We start from the raw sequence: 20,017 nt of genomic DNA, 5'->3' as shown, positions 1-20,017 counted from the left end.
CCCTGCCATATTTTCTACTGTGGGAAAATTGGGAGGGGGGATTGTATGGAGCATGAGTGATATATAGTCATAATAACATTCCTTTCTCAGAGAGTCAAGGACATCTTGCCCTGTACCTGGAGGGCTGGAACTGGGAGGTAGGTATCTCCAGTTGGGACGGTGTTTGGATTGGACGATGTGATGGACAGGTGAGTGCTGGAAAGGGACTTGAACTTTCCTTTGGGTGGGGAAAACCTGGAAGCTTTTAGATTCGGATTTTCCCAGATGTGCCAATATGACATCGCTAATAAAATGGAACTTGAAGGAACTTCAAGCCTCTGAGTCTTGAAGATTCGTTGGGGGTGTTACTTGGAACACTGACACACCCTCCATTTCAGCTTCCCAACACATAGCAGCAGCAGGCGGAATGAGACAACTCTTGTGGCCAATTTACCACAGCCAATTCGCCTCGGGACAATTGCATTATTTCAAATAATTTTTAAAATATTTTAATTTTTGTCATTCACATTTCCTTTTGTCCCTCCTTTGGCATCCTTTTATCGATTCTATTCCACCATTTCTTCAATATTACTGTAACTCTTGTCCTGTGGTGAGTTGGCCGGCCAAGTTAACCACGGCGAGTTAACCACGACGAATTGGCCGCGGCAAGTTCTCCTAGACCCATACCAGGTCATATTTAGAATTTAGAATAACAGAGTTGGAAGGGATCTTGGAGGTCTTCTAGTCCAACCCCCTGCTTAGGCAGGAAATCTTACACCACTTCAGACAAATGGTTATCCAACATCTTCTCAAAAATTTCCAGTGTTGGAGCATTCACAACTTTTGGAGGCAAGTTGTTCCACTTATTAATTGTTCTGTCAGGAAATTTCTCCTTAGTTCTAAATTGTTTCTTTCCTTGATTAGTTTCCACCCATTGCTTCTTGTCCAACCCTCAGGTGCTTTGGAGAATAGCTTGACTCCCTCTTCTTTGTGGCAGCCCCTGAGATATTGGAACACTGCTATCATGTGTCCCCTAGTCCTTCTTTTCATTAAACTAGACATTCCTGCACCCGTTCTTCTTATGTTTTAGCCTCCAGTGCCCTAATCCTCTTTGTTGCTCTTCTCTGCACTCTTTCTAGAGTCTCCACATCTTTTTCACATCTTCTCGGAGTTTGAAAGCTAAGCACTTATGAGACTTAATATCTGAACAGGAGACCACTCGGAAATGCCAAGAATGTAAACTGGACTAGGAAGTTAAGAAAACTCCCAGTTGGTGGCAAACTACTTCTGTACGGTTGCTAAAAAAAAGAAAACAACAACCCGTAGACGGACACATTCCTGAAGTCACCAGGAAGTGACCTTGATGGAGATTTTATTTTTTATTTTCCCAGAACTACCTGGAAAATCTGTATATGCTTCCAGATTTTTCTTTCACCTTTGCTGATCAACTCACAGACTACAGGTTTCTGTGGCTATGCTCACACTGTCAAAATGACACCCTTTATACAAGTTTTCACACACTCAGAGCAGCCATGAAAAGCAAATGAGCCATTGCTGTCCATATCTTGGGCACAAGTCACCAACAAAAGATGGCAGAAAGAATCAAGTCTTCATATTCTCACGCTCATACACAGTGTTTCTCAACCTTGGCAACTTTAAGAAGTGTGGACGTCAATTCCCAGAATTCGCCAGCCATGGGGAATTCTGGGAATTAAAGTTCACATATCTTAAAAATTGCAAGGGTTAACGAACACTGCCACGAGCAAAGCACCTGTCCTGCTCTTTTAACTCACGTAAGTTTCTTATTGATCCCCTGAACCAGGGGTGAAATGCTCCCGGTTCGGACCGGATCGCCTGATCCGGTAGCGATGGAGGCGGGTGGTTCAGAGTACCGGTAGCAAAAATCCCTGCACCCCCCCATGCCCAGCTGAGCCGTGCAATCATCAGAGGCTTTTTTTTCTTTTAAATGCCTCTGACGATCCAAGCTGAGTTACCTGATGGGCAGAGGCATTTAAAAGAAAAAAAGTCTCTGACGATCAGGCAACTCAGCTGGGATCGTCAGAGCCTTTTTTTACAACCTCTTCACTGAAGAGGTTGAAGAAAAAATGGTTTTAAAAGTTTAAAAAAAAAATTGGCCACACCCACCGTCACATTACCCCCACACACACCAAGTCACGCCCACAGAACCGGTAGTAACAAATTTTAGATTTCACCACTGCCCTGAACATGAGCTCAGGTGTTCCATAAAAGAGGTACCTGCAGCAGCATGTCTCCGGGTTCAATTCTTCCATCAGCGGCCACAGCGCCTCCCTTCATAATAGAACCAATGTAGATGCCTCCATCACCACGTTCGTTGCTTTGCCCAACAATGGAGATGCCCAGGAAGTTATATTTTTCTGCAGAAAAAGGGAGCGTGCGGTTAGAACATCACAACAAGCCAATTGGGCAGTTGGTCTATTCAATCATTTGTGATCTATCGTGTTTCCCCGAAAATAAGACCGGCTCTTATATTAATTTTTGCTGCAAAAAACGCATCAGGGCTTATTTTCTGGTTAGGTCTTGTTTTGGGGGAAATACGGTACTAAATGCACCCATCTGGCTGACAATCTTAACTGGGGCTTATTTTGAGGGGGTAGGGATTACATTACGAGCATCATGCTAGGACTTATTTTCCGGTTGGGTCTTATTTTCGGGAAAACAGGATAGCTTAAAGAAATAATCATTAGGAACAGGTAGTCCTTGACTTATTACAGTTCATTTAGTCACCGTTCGAAGTTACGACAGTACTGAAAAAAAGTGGCCCTTTTTTTCACACTTACGACCGTTGCAGCATCAGGTGATCGAAATTCAGATGCTTGACAACGGAATCACCTTTATGACGGTTGCAATGTCCTGGGGTCATGTGATCCCCTGTTGTGACCTTCTGACAAGCTATGGGGAAGCCACGTTTCACTTAACAACTTCAGGGATTCATTTAACAACGGTGGCCAGAAAGGTGGTAAAACGGAGCAAAACTCACTGAGCTCACTGTCTTGCTTAGCCATAAAAATGTTAGGCTCAGTGGAGGACTACCTATATTGGATCAGGAGGGGGGGGGGTAAAAAAACCCTCTCCAAAGGCCTTCTTCATGCTAAATTGTCACTTCACAAATGTTCAACGGGTTATCTTCCTTCCGCCTGCCAAGTTCTAGTCCTGGCACACATCTGGACTCACCCATGTTGAGCGTGACGGTGATGATATTCAGCGACATGGTGGAATCGGTGATGCTGCTAAAAGACGAAGACTGCAAGGAAAGGAGAGGATGGGATAAGAACCTGTGTGATTCACTAGTCCAGGGGTCAGCAACCTGCGGCTCTGGAGCCGCATGTGGCTCTTTCACCCCCTCTGCTGCGGCTCCCTGTCACTCAAAATATGCGTCACACCCGCCAATGTGCGGCACGCTATTTATTGAGCTTTCCAACCATGGATAAATCCAAGAAAAGGAAAGTTTCAGAAAAAAACAGAACGTTTAATTCAACATATGCTAGTTTTGTGGCCCCTCGGGAAATAGTCAGGCATGCGAAGAGTTTTGTGGCTCCTGGTGTTTTTTTTTCTGTGGGAAACTGGTCCAAATGGCTCTTTGAGTGTTTAAGGTTGCAGACCCCTGCACTAGTCAAAACTGACAGATGGGGCATTGGGTCCCACCACTAGGGAAAGGATGGGGTAACATGCTCCCTACAAATTTACAGAAGGCAGGCCTGGCCCTAACACTTGCAAAGTCACTTGAATAACAACAGAATAACAGAGTCGGAAGGCGCCTTGGAGAGCTTCTAGTCCAGTGATGGCTAACCTTTTCCAGACCAATTGCCCGCGCCCCGGCCCCGTTTATGTGCCCCCCACCCTCGCCCGCAACCCCCTGCACATGCCCCACCCCCCACGCATGCACACATGCCCTAACGCACACGCCCTGCCCACCCCCAACACATGCACAGCAGAGACCCGAAGATCAGCTGGCTGGCGGGAGGTGCGTGCGCATGCGCAGTGGAGCTGAATTGGGGCAACGGCTCACGGGCCCACAGAGAGGGCGCTGCGTGCCACCTGTGGCAAACATGCCACAGGTTCACCATCATGGTTTTAGTCCATCCCCCTGCTAAAGCAGGAAACCCTATCCTATTTCAGACAAATGGCAGTCCAACCTTTTCTTAAAGCATCCCCAACCTCTGCAGGCAAGTCGTTCCCCTGGTTAATTATTCTAACTGTCAGGAAATTTCTCTTTAGTTTTAAGTTGGTTCTCTCCTTGATAAGTTTCCATCCACTGCTTCTTGTCCTGCCTTCAGCTGCTTTGGAGAATAGGTTGCCCCCCACTTTTATGGCAGCCCCTCAAATTTTGGAAGACTGTTATCCTGTCACCCTTAGTCCTTCTTTTTTTTTTCTTTTTTTTTTTTTAATTTGATTTATATGCCACCCTTCTCCGGAGACTCAGGGCGGCTTACAACGCATTAAGCAATAGCCTTCATCCTTTTGTATATTTATACAAAGTCAGCTTATTGCCCCCACAAACTGGGTCCTCAATTTACCTACCTTAGAAAGGATGGAAGGCTGAGTCGACCTTGAGCCTGGCGAGATTCGAACTTACAGTTATTGCAGACAGCTGGTGTTAATCACAATGCTATTAGTCTGCTGAGCCACCAGTCTTTTAAACTGGACGTACCCAATTCCTGCAACTGTTCTTCCTATGTTTTAGCCTCCAGTCCCCTAATCCTCTTTGTTGCTCTTCTCTGCACTTTTTCCAGAGTCTCCACATCTTTTTGACATCGTGGCGACCAAAACTGGATGCCGTATTCCAAGTGAAGCCTTACGAAGCGGTATTAACACTTAAGGTTATCTTGATTCTACCCCTCTGTTTGTGAGGCTGTCCCACCTCCAACCAAGTCAGGCCTCTCACCCTCTCAATTCGGGCTACTTTCTGTTTCCGCCGACGGCGTTTGTGTCTCCTCATAAGACGGGAGGCGCTGCTTTGTTCTGTAGAGCTGCTGAACCTACAAGACAAACGGCAGAGGAAGAATCAGAAGCCTGCTTACCAGGAAGCAGTAACAAAGTGCATGGAAGGGTTCTTGGATGAGGACTTAAAACGAGTCATTCGGTGTAGCTAAAACGGATTTTCAAATAACTCAAATCTTACCTTACGGAGTACAGGTAGTTCTCAACTTACAACCACAACTGAGCCCCAAATTTACATTGTGAGAATTTATGTAAGTGAGAATGTTAAGTGAGTTTTGTCCCGTTTTATGACTTTTCCTGCCACATTTGTTAAGCGAATCGCTGCAGTTGTTAAGCTAGTCACACAGTGATTAAGCGAATCAACGGCTTCAACGGGGGTCAGTGGTCAAGCATCCAAATATAAATCATGTGACCATGAGGAATGCTGCAACGGTCGTTAACTGTGAAAAATGGTTGTGAGTCGCTTTCTTCAGTGCTGTTGTAATTAAGTCACTAAGTGAACTGTTGTAAGATTAGGACTACCCAAACAGCATTTTTTTTAAAAAAAAAAATCAAAACTTTCTAATACATCTTATTCTTTGACTCTTGTTAAGCTCACTTTTTTCAATGCCGTTGTAACTTTCGGGACTCCTTACGCACAGTCACTCAGGCACTCGTCACTTCCCGCCTGGACTACTGCAATGCTCTCTACATGGGGCTCCCCTTGAGGAGCACCCGGAGGCTCCAACTGGTGCAGAATGCGGCTGCGCGGGGGATTATTTATTTATTTATTTATTTATTTATTAAATTTTTATACCGCCCCCTCTCCCGAAGGACTCGGGGCGGTGAACAGCCAAAATTAAAAAAACATACAATATAAATATTAAAATGCATTAAAACAGAATTAAATTATCTTAGGCTTCTCCAATTTAAAACCCCGTTACCCATAAAATTCACCAATTAAAAAAATTTTAACCCAGCCCGGCTTGCTGAAACAAAAAAGTCTTCAGGGCCCGGCGGAAGGTCCGGAGATCCGGGATTAGTCGTATCCCTGGGGGCAGCTCATTCCAGAGGGCGGGTGCCCCCACAGAGAAGGCTCTTCCCCGGGGGGTCGCCAGCCGACATTGCCTGACAGACGGCACCCTGAGGAGACCCTCTCTGTGGGAGCGTGTTGGCCGGTGGGAGGTTATCGGAGGCAGAAGGTGGTCTCGTAAATAACTGGGTCCTAAGCCATGGAGCGCTTTGAAGATGAGAACCAATACCTTGAAGCGCACTCGGAAGACCACTGGAAGCCAATGCAGCTCGCGCAGGAGAGGTGTCACGTGGGAGCGCCATGCCGCCCCCATAAGTACCCGCGCGGCCGCATTCTGCACCAGTTGGAGCCTCCGAGTGCTCCTCAAGGGGAGCCCCATGTAGAGAGTATTACAGTAGTCAAGGCGGGAAGTAACGAGGGCATGAGTGACCGTGCATAGGGAGTCCCGATCCAGAAAGGGGCGCAACTGGCGTATCAGGCGAACCTGATAGAAAGCCCCCCTGGCCACGGCCGTCAAATGCTCTTCTAAGGACAGCCGTGCGTCCAGGAGGACACCCAAGTTACGCACCCTCTCCGTGGGGGCCAATGTCTCGCCCCCAATAGTCAGCGATGGCACCAGCTGACTATATCAGGACGCCGGCAGCCACAGCCACTCAGTCTTGGAGGGATTGAGTCGGAGCCTGTTCCGCCCCATCCAGACCCGCACCGCCTCCAGGCACCGGGACATCACTTCAAGGGCATCGTTGGGGTGGTCTGGGGTGGAGATGTACAGCTGGGTGTCATCAGCGTACAGATGGCACTGCACCCCAAAACCACGGATGATCTCGCCCAGCGGCTTCACATAAATGTTGAACAGGAGAGGCGAGAGGACCGACCCTTGTGGCACCCCACAAACCAAGTGCCTTGAGGTCGACCTCTGCCCTCCAGCCAACACAGACTGCGACCTGTCGGAGAGATAGGAGGAGAACCACCGTAAAACAGTGCCTCCCACTCCCAACCCCTCCAACCGGCGCAGCATGATACCATGGTCGATGGTATCAAAAGCCGCTGAGAGGTCTAATAGGACCAGAACAGAGGAGCAACCTCTGTCCCGAGCCCTCCAGAGATCATCAACCAACGCGACCAATGCCGTTTCCGTGCTGTACCCGGGCCTGAAGCCGGACTGGAACGGATCTAGATAGACGGTTTCCTCCAGGTACTGCGGGAGCTGTCGCGCAACCACACTCTCAACAACCTTCGCCAGGAAGCGAAGGTTGGAAACTGGACGATAGTTTGCTAAAACAGCTGGGTCCAGAGAGGGCTTCTTGAGGAGGGGCCTCACCACCGCCTCTTTCAAGGCGGAAGGCAAGAACCCCTCACTCAAGGAAGCATTTATAATCCTCTGGAGCCAGCCTCGTGTAACCTCCCGGGTAGCCAGCACCAACCAGGAGGGACACGGGTCCAATAAACATGTGGTTGCGTTCAACCTCCCCAGCATCCTGTCCACGTCCTCGGGAGTCACAGGGTCAAACTCATCCCAGATAACCGTCTCAAGACAGACCTCGGACAACCCGCCTGTACCTACCCAGTCGGAGTCCAAGCCTTCCCGAATTTGAGCGACTTTATCGTGCAGATAATGCGCAAAATCCTCAGCACGACCTTGCAAGGGGTCTTCCCGCGCTCCCAGATGGAGAAGGGAGCGAGTCTCCCTAAACAAGGCAGCTGGGCGATTTTCTGCCGACGCGATAAGAGCGGAAAAGTAATTACACTTCGCCGCCTTTATCGCCACTAAGTAGGTCTTGATATAAGACCTCACTAGTGTACGGTCAGATTCGGAGCGACTGGCCCTCCAACTACTCTCTAGGCGTCTTTTCCGGTGTTTCATCCCCCTCAGCTCCTCGGAGAACCAAGGAGCTGGGCAGATTCGGCGCCGGGTCAGAGGCCGCAAAGGCACGACCCGATCTAAAGCACCAGCGGCCGCCCTATCCCAGGCGGCCACCAGGTCCTCAGTCGAGTCGCGTGCCAGAGTCTCAGGAAATGGCCCAAGCTCCATTCGGAACCTATCAGGATCCATCAGGCGCCTGGGGCGGAACCACCTAATTGGTTCCGCCTCCCTGCGGTGGGGCATAGCGGTCAGGAAGTCAAGTCTAAGGAGAGAATGGTCTGACCATGACAAGGGTTCAATAACTATATCCCCTGTATCTAAGCCATTCAACCACTGACCAGAGACGAAAACCAAGTCCAGCGTGTTTCCTCCTATGTGAGTGGGGCCCTGAATTAACTGGGTCAGGTCCATGGCCGTCATGGAAGCCATGAACTCCCGAGCCGCCTCAAATGCTTCACCGATGGACGGCAGGTTGAAATTATGGGAGCGAGGGGGCGCTCCCATGTGACACCTCTCCTGCGTGAGCTGCACTGGCTTCCAGTGGTCTTCCAGGTGCGCTTCAAGGTGTTGGTCACCATCTTTAAAGCACTCCATGAAATAGGACCTGGGTATTTGCGGGACCGCCTTCTGCCGCCGATAGCCTCCCACCGACCAGCACGCTCCCACAGAGAGGGACTCCTCAGGGTGCCAGGCAATGCCATCAGCCAGGCAATGTCGGCTGGCAACCCCCAAGGGGAGGGCCTTCTCTGTGACAGCTCCCGCCCTCTGGAACGATTTGCCCCCGGAGATACGAAGGATATCAGATCTCCGGATCTTTCGCCGTGCCCTAAAAACTTTTCTTTTCCATCAAGCAGGGCTGGCGTGAAAACCGCCCCCCCCCCCCTTTTTAGTCTTTTTTAGTTTTTTAGCTTTTAATTTGTCAAAGGGTTTTAATTCGAATTGTTTTAAATTTGGGCCAAAGTATGTAATTCTTTTAATAATTTTAAATTTTATATTGGTATGTGTTTTAGTTCTGGCTGTGCACCGCCCTGAGTCCACTAGGAGAAGGGCGGTATACAAATTAAATAAAATAAATAAATAAAATAAGTTTCAACTATCCCTAAACAAACTGTTATTGTAGCATCAGCAGAAGCAAAACACCGTCATAAATATGAGCCAGTTGCCAAGCTTCCGAAAATTTTGAAAATAACTATGGAACTTATTATCATCTCTGGTAGACCTGCCCAGTGGCGAAGAAATTCTGGGCGAAAGTTAAAAAGTGGAGAGAGGAAATAATTCAGAATTCAATAAAGGGAGAACCTGAGCAGTTTCTACTAGGGATTTCCATAGAAAACTATACTGAGGAAATATATTATTTAATATTACATATACTGACAGCAGCCCGCAAAATTGGAAGAAGGAAAAATTACCATCAGAAGAAGATTTAATTAGGAAAATCTTAAGAGGGCGCAGAGATGGACAAATTAACAAAAAAAATCAAGGAGAAAGAGGATACATAATATTACAAAGTGTGGTGTAGGTGGTATGAATGGTTGGAGAATAGGAAAAATGAGATAGAGGAATAAAGGAGAGAGCGGAGAAAAAATGTTGAAGATCAAAGTCCAATCTAGACGAAAGAAAGAATGATGGAAAATAAATTGTTGAATAAGATAAAGTTAAAATATGTTTGAATAGATGTAAATAGTAAGAAAGGATTACTTCAAAATAGCTGTAGGGAAAAGTGATATGTATATAAATGTTGTGTGTTTGTGTCTTGTTTTTAATGTTTTCAAAATAAAAAACTTTTTAAAAAAGAAAAAAGAAAAAAAAAGAAAAACGGTCGTAAATCACTATTTTCAATGCCGTTGTAACTTTGAACAGTCACTAAACGAATGTTTGTAAATTGAGGACTACCTGTACTTTATCTGTACTTTACCATGTGAAGTAAACCTGGCCAACTGGAACTTACTTGATAAATCAGCTGAGTGCAGGGCTCAATCCCAGCCCATGTTAGAGAAGATCCTCCATCATCAAGTCACTTAGCCCCAGAAAGAAAAAGCAACCTACAACATCATTTACAAGAATCATTTCACCTTCTCGCTCTCTTCTTTACCTGCTGGTAGAATCATCCTCATCGGAATCAAAGAAGCTGGTGGTCTCCAGTTCACTACTCATCAGGGTGGAGGAGCTTTCATAGCCCCCTAGTTCCCGCCGCCGGTCCCCCTTGGTCATCCCGTTCACCCTGGGGGCTAGAGAAAACAGAGACAGAGTCTTTTTCTTTGTGAAAAAATACTGCGCACAAATTAAATCGGCCTGTTTTGCTTATTCACTCTTTTTATTCCACCTTCTGTCTTGGGAGCGCAAGGCATCGCATGTCGGAATGGGATAACTTGCCGCGGTCAACTTGCCCTGGCCAACTTACTCCAGCCATCTCACTGCATCTGACTCACCACAGCCAACTCGCTAGGGTCAACTCACCATCGGAAAATTCAATGCGAGATAATTCCAGAGAGGGACAGGTGTAGAATCGCAGCTCACCTGAGCCTCAAAGACTTCGAATCTGAGAAGGTTCTAATCTAGAGCAACACAAAGCCCACCTTGAGTTGTCCTGCGGCGAGTTGGTCACAGCGAGTTCACAGTGAGTCGGCCGGAACGAGTTGGCCAGGGTGAAATAGTTGGTGTGAGTCAGCTGCGGTGAGTTGTCCTAGACCAGGGGTGTCAAACTCAAGGCCTGTGGCCCAGATCCGGCCCACAGGGTGCTTAGAGCTGACCTGTGGGACCGCCCTAGAAACAGCGAAGGACCGGCCCATAGTGCTTTTACCAGCAAAAATTGGAGCTTGTGAGGGCCGCGCACGGCCCTCCTGGGCTGTTTTTGTTTTGTTTTTTTAATTTGATTTATATGCCACCCTTCTCCGGAGACTCAGGGCGGCTTACAATGCGCTAAGCAATAGCCTTCATCCTTTTGTATATATTTATACAAAGTCAGCTTATTGCCCCGACAAACTGGGTCCTCAATTTACCTACCTTACAAAGGATGGAAGGCTGAGTCAACCTTGAGCCTGGCGAGATTCGAACCTGCAGTAATTGCAGGCAGCTGTTCTTAATAACAGGGTGCTTTAGACCACTGTACTACCAAGGCTCCTAGTTTTTGGTTGCGACGGCCACCTATAGCCCTCTGCAAGTGCAAACGTGGCCCTCCCGAGCTCCATTTTCACTGGCAGAATGCTAGCAAAATAAACTACTAGCAAAAGTGGCATTTGGTCACACGAGTGACATCAAGCAGGCCACACACCCTAGTCCCCCCCCCAAGGTCAAATACAACCCTCAATGAAATTGAGTTTAACAGCCCTGTATGTGGCCCGTTGAGGTTGGGGGAGCCTTTGTCTATTTTAATTCAAAAATAAGCACCCCATGAGTAGATCAGGCTCGGGGGGGGGGAGGGTGATCCAAAGTCACCACATCTCACCTGGCACTGACTGCTGAACTCAAGTGTGCATTTCCCTGACCCTACGTGACTCCAGCTGGACTGAAAATATATTCTATTTCTACTTCTAATATTTATTGGATTGATAAGGGTTGTCCAAATTGGATTGATAAGGGTTGTCCAAATCAAAGAACGCAACCCTGGGTAAACATACGATGCCGACAAATAAACAACAACAAAAAAATAAACCAAAACAGAAGCATAAATGGCTAAAACATGGACAATATATCAATATGAAAATGACTCAAAGGCTACATTCACCCAGTTCCCAAACTCACCCACTGCATTTTAGCTTCTCAATTGGGGAGGGGGAGGGAGGAATCCAGCCTCAGGGACGAACTGAGTAAATTAGGATTTAGCACAAGGATACCCGTTGTGCGAACACAGACACCGGTTTGATTTCAAAGGGGGTTAAAAAAATCCTCACCGTGCTCCGGACCTTCCTTCCTGCGTGGCCGTTCCCTCTGAACTGACACCACGGAGTCTGTCTCCGTCTCATTGTCCAGGTTCTCGCGGCTTCCCCCACTATTTGGGCTGCAAGGCAAAAACGTATTATTTCAGTAGGTCGTTAACCCCAAGAAACAGCTGTGGTATTCAGCCGGTTCGGATGGTATTCAGCCAGTTCGGGTGGTATTCAGCCGGTTCGGACGGGTTCAGGCGAAGCTGTGGTGGTGACCTGCGGGTGAACCCGCACCCGCCCAGGCGCTATGCCGTACTATATAGCCACGTTTTCTAAGTTGCGCACAAGCGCGCAAACCACACGTGCGAGCAAAGCGCATGCACTCACATTTTCGGTGCGCGACGAACCGGTGGTAAAATTATGTGAAACCCACCTGTGCCAACCAATGGGTGGCTCTGTTCTAGGCAAGCTGCCATCCAGAAGTCCTGGTGGCCAACTCAGCTATGCAGCAAACACGCAAGCCACTCTGGACCCCACCACTTCACACTGCACAACAGGGATGACACCCCCATCTTCCCCACCCTCGTGGTTTTTAAAAAGGAAACGAATCAAAATACATACAAGGTAGTCCTCGACTTACGATTACAACGGAGCCCAAAATGTCTATTGCTAAGTGAGGCAGCATGTTAAGTGAGTTTCGCCCCATTTCTTGTTCACTGAAATAGTGCAGCTGGTAAAGTTAGTAACATGGTTTGTTCAGTGAATCTGGCTTCCCCATAGACTTTGCTTGTCAGGAGGCAGTCACATGAACCCGGGACACATTGCAACCGTCATAAATGTGAGTCAGTTTAATTTAATTTAATTTCCAAGTTGCAAAGTGTTCGAATTTTGATCATGGGACCAGGGGGATGCTGCAACGACCGTAAGTGTGGAAAAACAGTCATAAGTCAGTGCCCTTGTAGCTTTGAACGGTCACTAAACGAATGGTTGTAAGTCAAGGACTACTTATAAGGCCACTGAGTCAAGTGTCCTGCAGATTTTTCTCCAAGATCTTCAGTATACTGTATTTTTCGGAGTATAAAACGTAAAAGGGGATGCAAATTTAGGTGCGTCTTATACACCGAATGTAGCCCCGCCCACCGACTGACCCCCACCCTTTGGTCTCTGCCTCGCAGCAGTTACCTTCTTGCAAGCAAAGAGCAAGAAAAAACAGCTCCTTTCAGCTTCAGCACAGCCTAATTGGCACAAGTTGATTGGATCGGCCTCCCGACTCTCAGCTGTTTTGCACAGGGCTCTGCTGCTTGATGCAAAGAGGTAAATTGCTGGAGCAGATTTTTTTTTTTAATCAAGCTATGCAGAAAACGAAACTGAAAGTAAAGCAGGCTGTTTGCTGTAAGAAGGCAAAATTGCTCAGAGGCAGAGGGAGATTTCTTTTTCTTCTTTTCCTCACCAAAAAAGGTAGGTGCGTCTTATACTCCGAAAAATACGACATTTAAAATCTGGTGTCAAGTTTGGGATCCAATGAAGAAAACCTTTTGCACTGGTAATGAATCCATACAGATCAATATGCCACCAAATCTAAGGAACTGTCCCTACGACTTATGTTGCAAAAAACGCCCAATATTTCCAGGCTCGAAGTGTTCAGCGTCTCAAACATAATAACTTTCTGCTCGCTCCAAAGCTTCTCCTTGCGCTGCTACTTGACTTACTGAAACGAAGGAGGCCTGGAATCTCCGATGCCTCCGGTTCGCTCGATGGAGGGTGGCAGTTCCGGCTGACTTTCGGCACAAACGGACCCAGCATCCGAATGAGATCCCTCAGCGGACACCAGCTGGAAGGAGAAAGGTTTACAGGAGATAAACCAACTGGGAGAGGTAAGATTTTTTTTTCTTTTCGAAGAGAAGGCAAGGTTCTTGCAAAATATCACTGATATACTGATGATATTATGTAGTTGGGTAATGAAATGTCTGCGAGAAAACAACCAAGCTCAGAGAGCACCAAGGACCTCACAATCCTCCTCCTCTTCTTCTCCTCCTCTTCCTCCTCCTCCTCCTCCCCCCTTCTAGCCCTGATGATGTTACCTAGTTGGCTCATGAACCATCTGCGAGGAAACCATCAAGCTCAGAGAGCCCCAAGGCCCTAAAGTCCTCCTCCTTCTTATCTACCTTGTTGTGGTCCCAGGGAACTAGCAGCGGAGTCAGACAGTGAGGAGGCTGGGGAGGAATAAGGGCCAGTCCTGGAGTCTGGGGAAGGCCCGGACGAGGGCTCTGTGTCGGAGGCAGAGATGGGCCAGGGCTATCTGGGAGCGATGCGCAGACTCCGGACCCTCCAGAGTCGGACAGCAGAGAAGCAGGGGAACAGGTGAAGCCTGTTCCTAGTGCACGCATGCGCAGAGCTGTCAGAAGGCAAGAGCAGCTAAAGCAAAAGGGATGGCTCGGGAGTAAAGCCAGGAGATGATTGGCCCCTCCCATAAGGCTTAAAAGAGCAGCGAAGGCACTTGGGGTCTTTGTAGGAAAGCAACATTGCTAAATCTGTTTCCAGTCAGCGTCTCTTGTTTCTGAACTTCGTGGGGCTTTGCCAAAAAAAGGCTTTTGGCAGGGTGCCAAAGAAGATAAAGGTTTGTGATAAACCCGAAGGACTTCTTCCGAAGGACTTGTTTTGCAATTAATTTGGACTCAGCTGGGAATGAAGTAATCCTCAGTTGTTACAATAAAATAGGTTTGTTTGGGACTAATTGTGTCTTGTAATGACTAAGTAAGCCTAGGTCACAACACTCCTCTTCCTCCTCCTCCTCCTCTTCCTCCCCCCTTCTAGCCCTGATGATGCTAGTTGGGTCATAGAACATCTGCGAGGAAACTACCAAGCTCAGATTTCAACCCTAAACTACAAATATTCTCTTCTATAAATAACAGAAATAAATAAAATACCTGGGGGAAAAAATGACCTCTTCTTCTAAATTCCTACGCAAGGTCTATAAAAATCACCCATGCCATGGCATCGCATGGATACCCCACGAAGCCCCCCATTAAAGAATACCAAGCAATCCCAGTGTAACGGCCAAAAAACAAAATGAGCATGCTGTGTCTCAACAGCCAAACAAAAATGGTTATGCTGTGTAACAGCCAAAATAAAAATGGATATGCTGTGTAACGGCCAAAAAACAAAATGAGTATGCTGTGTTTAACAGCCAAAAATAAAATAGTTATGCTGTGTTTAACAGCCAGGAAATAAAAATGATTGGTTTAACAACAAAGATGAAGAAAAATATGTTGGGTTTTATAGCAAAATAAAATGAAGTGGAATAGCCAAATAAGGAGGAGTATGTTGAGATTAATAGTTAAAATGAAACGAATAAGTCAGGTTTAATAATAGAAATAAATTTACTAATTTCATTAGTAAAAATAAAATGATTATGTTGGAATTAATTACTTTATGAATGTTTATAATAATTGTGATGATTTATATTGTTAAAATATATCCATCTAAGCAAACGAAAGAGAAAAATGGAATTATAATTGATTAGGATTTAAGATTTAAGTAACGGGTTTTTGGGGATAATGGCATAGCTAAATAGATAAAATTGAGGGAAATAACTGAGTAAAATATTTAGTTGTGTTAATTGAAAAATAAGATTTGTTCGTGATTTGTATTAATTTGTGACCGGATCAAAAGCTTTGTTTTGAAAAAATGTGTTCTATGTTTATGTTTTTTAAAAAAATAATAAAAAACTTTAAAAAAAAAAAAGAATACCAAGCAATCCCAAGCAGGTTGGATTTAATTCCCCGATGCCTTCTTCCCCCTCTCTTATTCTTCCCCTCTGCCACGTTGGCAATGAAGTAGTTTCACCCACCCAAAGAGACCTTAACCTCCCTTTCAGTCTCTACCCTTTTTACAACGTTTTAGTGAGTTGTCGCTCCCCGGTTTACACAGGCTTAAAAATCGGCATTCTTCACTGCAACGTACAATCAAACGCAGACAGTTCTTTTGTTCAAAAGTCACCCACCACCAAGGAAACATTCACGGGGCGAGCAGGGTTTAACTGCAGAAAAGTTTTAATGGCCGGTTGTGTCTCTGCAACTTCCTAGTCTCTCTGTTCTTGCAACATCTCCCCCCACGCCCCCCCACCCCACCCCAAAGGCTTTGTACAACTGCTAAGTCATCACTAATCAATGATTTATGGTGGAGGGAAAGGGGAGGAGGGGAGGGGAAGGAGGGGAGGATCTAAGGGCCTTAAGGTTGTAAAGATGTAAGGACAGCAAGAAAAAGCACAGACAGTCTTCGACGTTCTGTTGCTAAGGGAGATATTTGTTAACTGAGCTTTGCCCCGTTTTATGACCTCCCCTGCCAGAGTCGTTAAGTGAACCACTGCCCTTGTTACATCAGTAACGCGGTTCTTAAGTGAAATCTGGCTTCCCCATTGACTGTTGCTTGACCGAAGGTCGCAAAATGGGATCAGATGACTGATCTGCAACCGTCGTAAATATGAGTCAGTTGCCAAGCCTCTCTGAATGTTCATCACGTGACCCCTGGGGATGCTATAATTTGTTGTAAGGGTGAAAAGCGGTCCTAAGTCACTTTTTTTTCAGTGATGTTGTAACTTCGAACGGTCACTAAATGAACTGATGTAAGTTGAGGACGACTGTAGAGGTAGTCCTCACCTTACAACCATAATTGAGACTGGAATATCCATCAAAAGTTGGGTGCAGTTGTGAAGCGAGTCCTTACGGGGACCAAACCTGATTTTATGACCATTTTTACCACAGTCGTTAAGCAAATCGTGTTGTCATTAAGCAAATCGTTAAGGAGCCTGGACAGCTCAACAGACAGAGCACTGTAATTTAACACCAGCTGTCTGCAATTAAAGTAAGATCGAATCTCGCCAGGCTCAAGGTCGACTCAGCCTTCCATCCTTTCTAAGGTGGGTAAATTGAGGACCCAGTTTGTGGGGGCAATAAGCTGACTTTGTATAAAATATACAAAAGTATAAAGGCTATTGCTTAACGCACTGTAAGCCGCCCTGAGTCTCCGGAGAAGGGCGGCACATAAATCAAACCAAAATAATAAAAAAATTAAAAATAAATAAATAAATAAAATAAACAGAATAAATAAATCAAGAGCCCAACTGCCATTCTTTTCTCTAGTGAACTTTTCACCTAGCAATCTGGATCCCAAGAAGTTTTTTAAAAAATGGGTTTTCTCCAATGGTGAAATTCAAATTTTTTCCCTACTGGATCTGTGGGCGTGGCTTGGTGGGCATGGCTTAGTAGAGGGGGGGGGTCATGGATGGGCGTGGCCAATTTTTTTTTTTTTTTTACTTTTTAAAGCATTTTTTACTACCTAGTCGCCCGAACCGGTAGTAAAATAATGCTTTAAAAAAATAAAAAAAATATTCCGACAATCGCGCGGCACAGCTGATTTGTCACACCTGATCGTCGGAACCTTTTTTTTTTTTTTTTACTTTTTTAAAGCACTTTTTTACTACCAGTTCGGGGAACCAATAGCATTTATTTACTACCGGTCCGGACAAACAAGCCCGAACCGGTAGTATTTCACCCCTGGTTTTCTGGCTTTTGTCTATCGGGACTGAATGGACCCAAGCAGGAGAGGTGATCCCCAGCCAATTACAGGTAGTCCTCGACTTATAACAGTTTGTTTAGTGACCGACGGTTCAGTTAACCACGGCACTGAAAAAAGGGGACTTATGCCCATTTTCCACACTTAGGACCGTCGCAGCATCCCCATAGTCACGTGAACAAAATTCAGCCACTTAGCAACTGGCTCATATTTATGAAATGTTGCCCTATCCCAGGGTCATGTGATTTCCCTTTTGCGACCTTCTGACCAGCAAAAGGGAAATCGCGCCTTAAAGACCTTACTATTTCACCAGGCCGGCCTGGCCTAATTTCCCCCCTCTTTTTTAAAGATTTTTAAAATTTTAAATATCTTTTAGTATTTATATATTCAATTTTAAATTGGTTTTAAAAGTTTGGGGTTTTAAATCTGTCGGGGCCAAAATTATTTAATTTGATTTTATTCTATTTTTTAAATTTTGTATTGTATGTGTTTTTATTGTTTGGCTGTGCACCGCCCTGAGTCCTTCGGGAGTAGGGCGGTATAGAAATCTAATAAAATGAAAAAAAAAAAATGAAAAGTCAATGGGGAACCCAGCTTCACTTAACCACCGTGCTACTAACTTAGCATCTGCAGGATTCCCTTCACAGCTGTGGTGAGAAAGACCGTAAAATGGGCCCAAACTCACTTTTAACAACTATCTCGCTTGGCAACAGAAATTTTGGGTTCAATTGTGGTCGTTACGTCGAGGACTACCTGTATGGTGTGGTAAACAGCCCAAGGTCATCTAGGTGAAAGGGGCGATGTAGAAATTCAATAAATAAATAAATAAATTGCTCCATCTTCTCTAGGTCAGGGAAAGAAGCCCAGTGAATGAGGCACAATGAATGGGATCAGAGTAGTGGAGCATGAGAAGAGTACGAAGATACTCCGTCAAAAATGCTACTTACCCACGACACGACTCGCCCGTTGAAGCAGGGAAGCTTTGCGTTGTCGTCCGAAATTTCCTCTTTCACCACCCTGGTTTTTTTTTAAAAAAAAAAAGAGAGAGAGAAAGAAAAATGACGTGATATTGTGCATAATATTGCTAGGGCCTTCAGAATCGGCATATCCTGTGAGTAACACAGTAGTGGCCAAAATTGTGGAAACCTTTTGAGAAAAGTGTATTTTTCTAAAACTAGCTAATAACAACTCTTTTTTTTTTGCAGTAGTACTATAAAATTATATATCAATGGAAGGATAATTTAATCAAGAATGTAATGCAATAACTTTTATGAAGGATTTGCTATTAGAATAGCAGTTACAGTATAAAGAAGAAAAGTGAAACATGTAGAAAAAGCGAGATATACCAAAATTATCACCATAGAAAAAACGAGATATTCAAAAATTATCACGTCAGTTAATACTTAGTGGGGTAACCTTTAGCATGAATTACAGCCTTACAACGTCTTCCCATGGAGTGAACCAAGTCTTTTAGTTCTGCAGCTGTTATAATGTGAAATCGTTGGCCAAACAATGTCGACTGGCGGCCCCCAGGGGGAGAGCCTTCTCTGTGGGGGCACCTACTATCTGGAACGAGCTCCCCCCCGGAGATACGGAGGATCCCGGATCCACGTACCTTCCGTCGCACGCTCAAGACGTTCTTATTTCATCAAGCTGGCCTAAGTTTTTCCCCTTTTTAAATGGAAATTTTAAATTTGGTTTTAAATTATTGGGGTTTTAAATTTTCAGCCAAATTATTTAATTCATTTTACTTTATTTTAAATTTTGTATTTATATGTTTTATTCTATGGCTGTTCACTGCCCTGAGTCCTTCGGGAGTAGGGCGGTATACAAATTGAAATAATAAATAAATAAATAAATAAACCAAGATTGAATGATGGCTTCTATTAACTGGGTTTTATTGCTGGGTCGCTTCTGACTAACAAGTTTCTTTAGTGAGTTCCATAGATTTTCAATTGGGTTAAGGTCTATTCCCAGGCCATTCATTCCAGCAGTGGAACAGGATTATCTTCAAACTCCAAAAAAAAAAAGTGGTGTTATTAGCCATCAAACCTCAGAAATCTTTTCCCAGAAGATTTCCACAATTTTGGCCACTACTGTAATATTCTATTCACATCCTATGGATAATTCTTAACAGGAGGGATGGATAAATGCAGAGGAGGTATATTCCCCAGGGTCTGTTGAAAGTGCAGAGAAGAGCAATTAAGATGATCAAAGACCTGGAGACTAAAACATACCAAGAACATAGGAAGATGGTTGCAGGAATTGGGTAGTTTAGAGAAAAGAAGGATTGGGATGACAATGATAGCATATTCTAATATTCCAGTATTTGAGAGGTCGCCACAAAAAAAGAGAGAACAATGGATGGAAACTAATTAAAGAGAGACGCAACCTAGAATTAAGGAGAAACTTCCTAACAGTGAGGACAATTAATCAGTGGAACAGCTTGCCACCAGAAAGTTGTGGTGCTCCATTACTGGAGGTTTTTAAGCTGCTAGAAAACCTCTAAAGTCCCTTCCAGCTCTATTCTGACTCTCTCTCTCTCAACATATCTCACATATTCTATGGTGCCTACAATATCCTTCAACATATAAAGACCTCATGCTGGCAGGAGAAAATGCTCTCTGCGTGGCCCAATACTTGGCAAATGTCATTTAGTTTCAATCTCATTTATTTGGCACACTTCTTGATGTGCTATGTTTTTAATGACCTGTTTTATACCCATTTTATTTGAATTTGTAAGTC

General features: G+C 45.2%; 1 protein-coding gene across 1 annotated transcript in view; it reads right to left on the bottom strand.

The window, feature by feature from the left end:
- DVL3 (dishevelled segment polarity protein 3) overlaps nucleotides 1–20,017 on the bottom strand; it is an 89,593-nt gene that overhangs the window by 28,817 nt on the left and 40,759 nt on the right. Inside the window, 7 exon segments of the mRNA XM_070946238.1 lie at nucleotides 2,236–2,375; nucleotides 3,193–3,262; nucleotides 4,904–4,997; nucleotides 9,928–10,063; nucleotides 11,726–11,832; nucleotides 13,408–13,529; nucleotides 18,220–18,289. Coding sequence (XP_070802339.1) covers nucleotides 2,236–2,375; nucleotides 3,193–3,262; nucleotides 4,904–4,997; nucleotides 9,928–10,063; nucleotides 11,726–11,832; nucleotides 13,408–13,529; nucleotides 18,220–18,289 — 739 coding nt within the window.

Source organism: Pituophis catenifer, unplaced genomic scaffold, assembly GCF_029215685.1.
Source record: "Pituophis catenifer annectens isolate HBS135680 unplaced genomic scaffold, rPitCat1.0.hap2 SCAF_6, whole genome shotgun sequence".
NCBI lineage: Eukaryota > Metazoa > Chordata > Lepidosauria > Squamata > Colubridae > Pituophis > Pituophis catenifer.
Note: the sequence above shows the minus strand (reverse complement) of the source record. Positions and strands in the feature narration are given on the sequence as shown.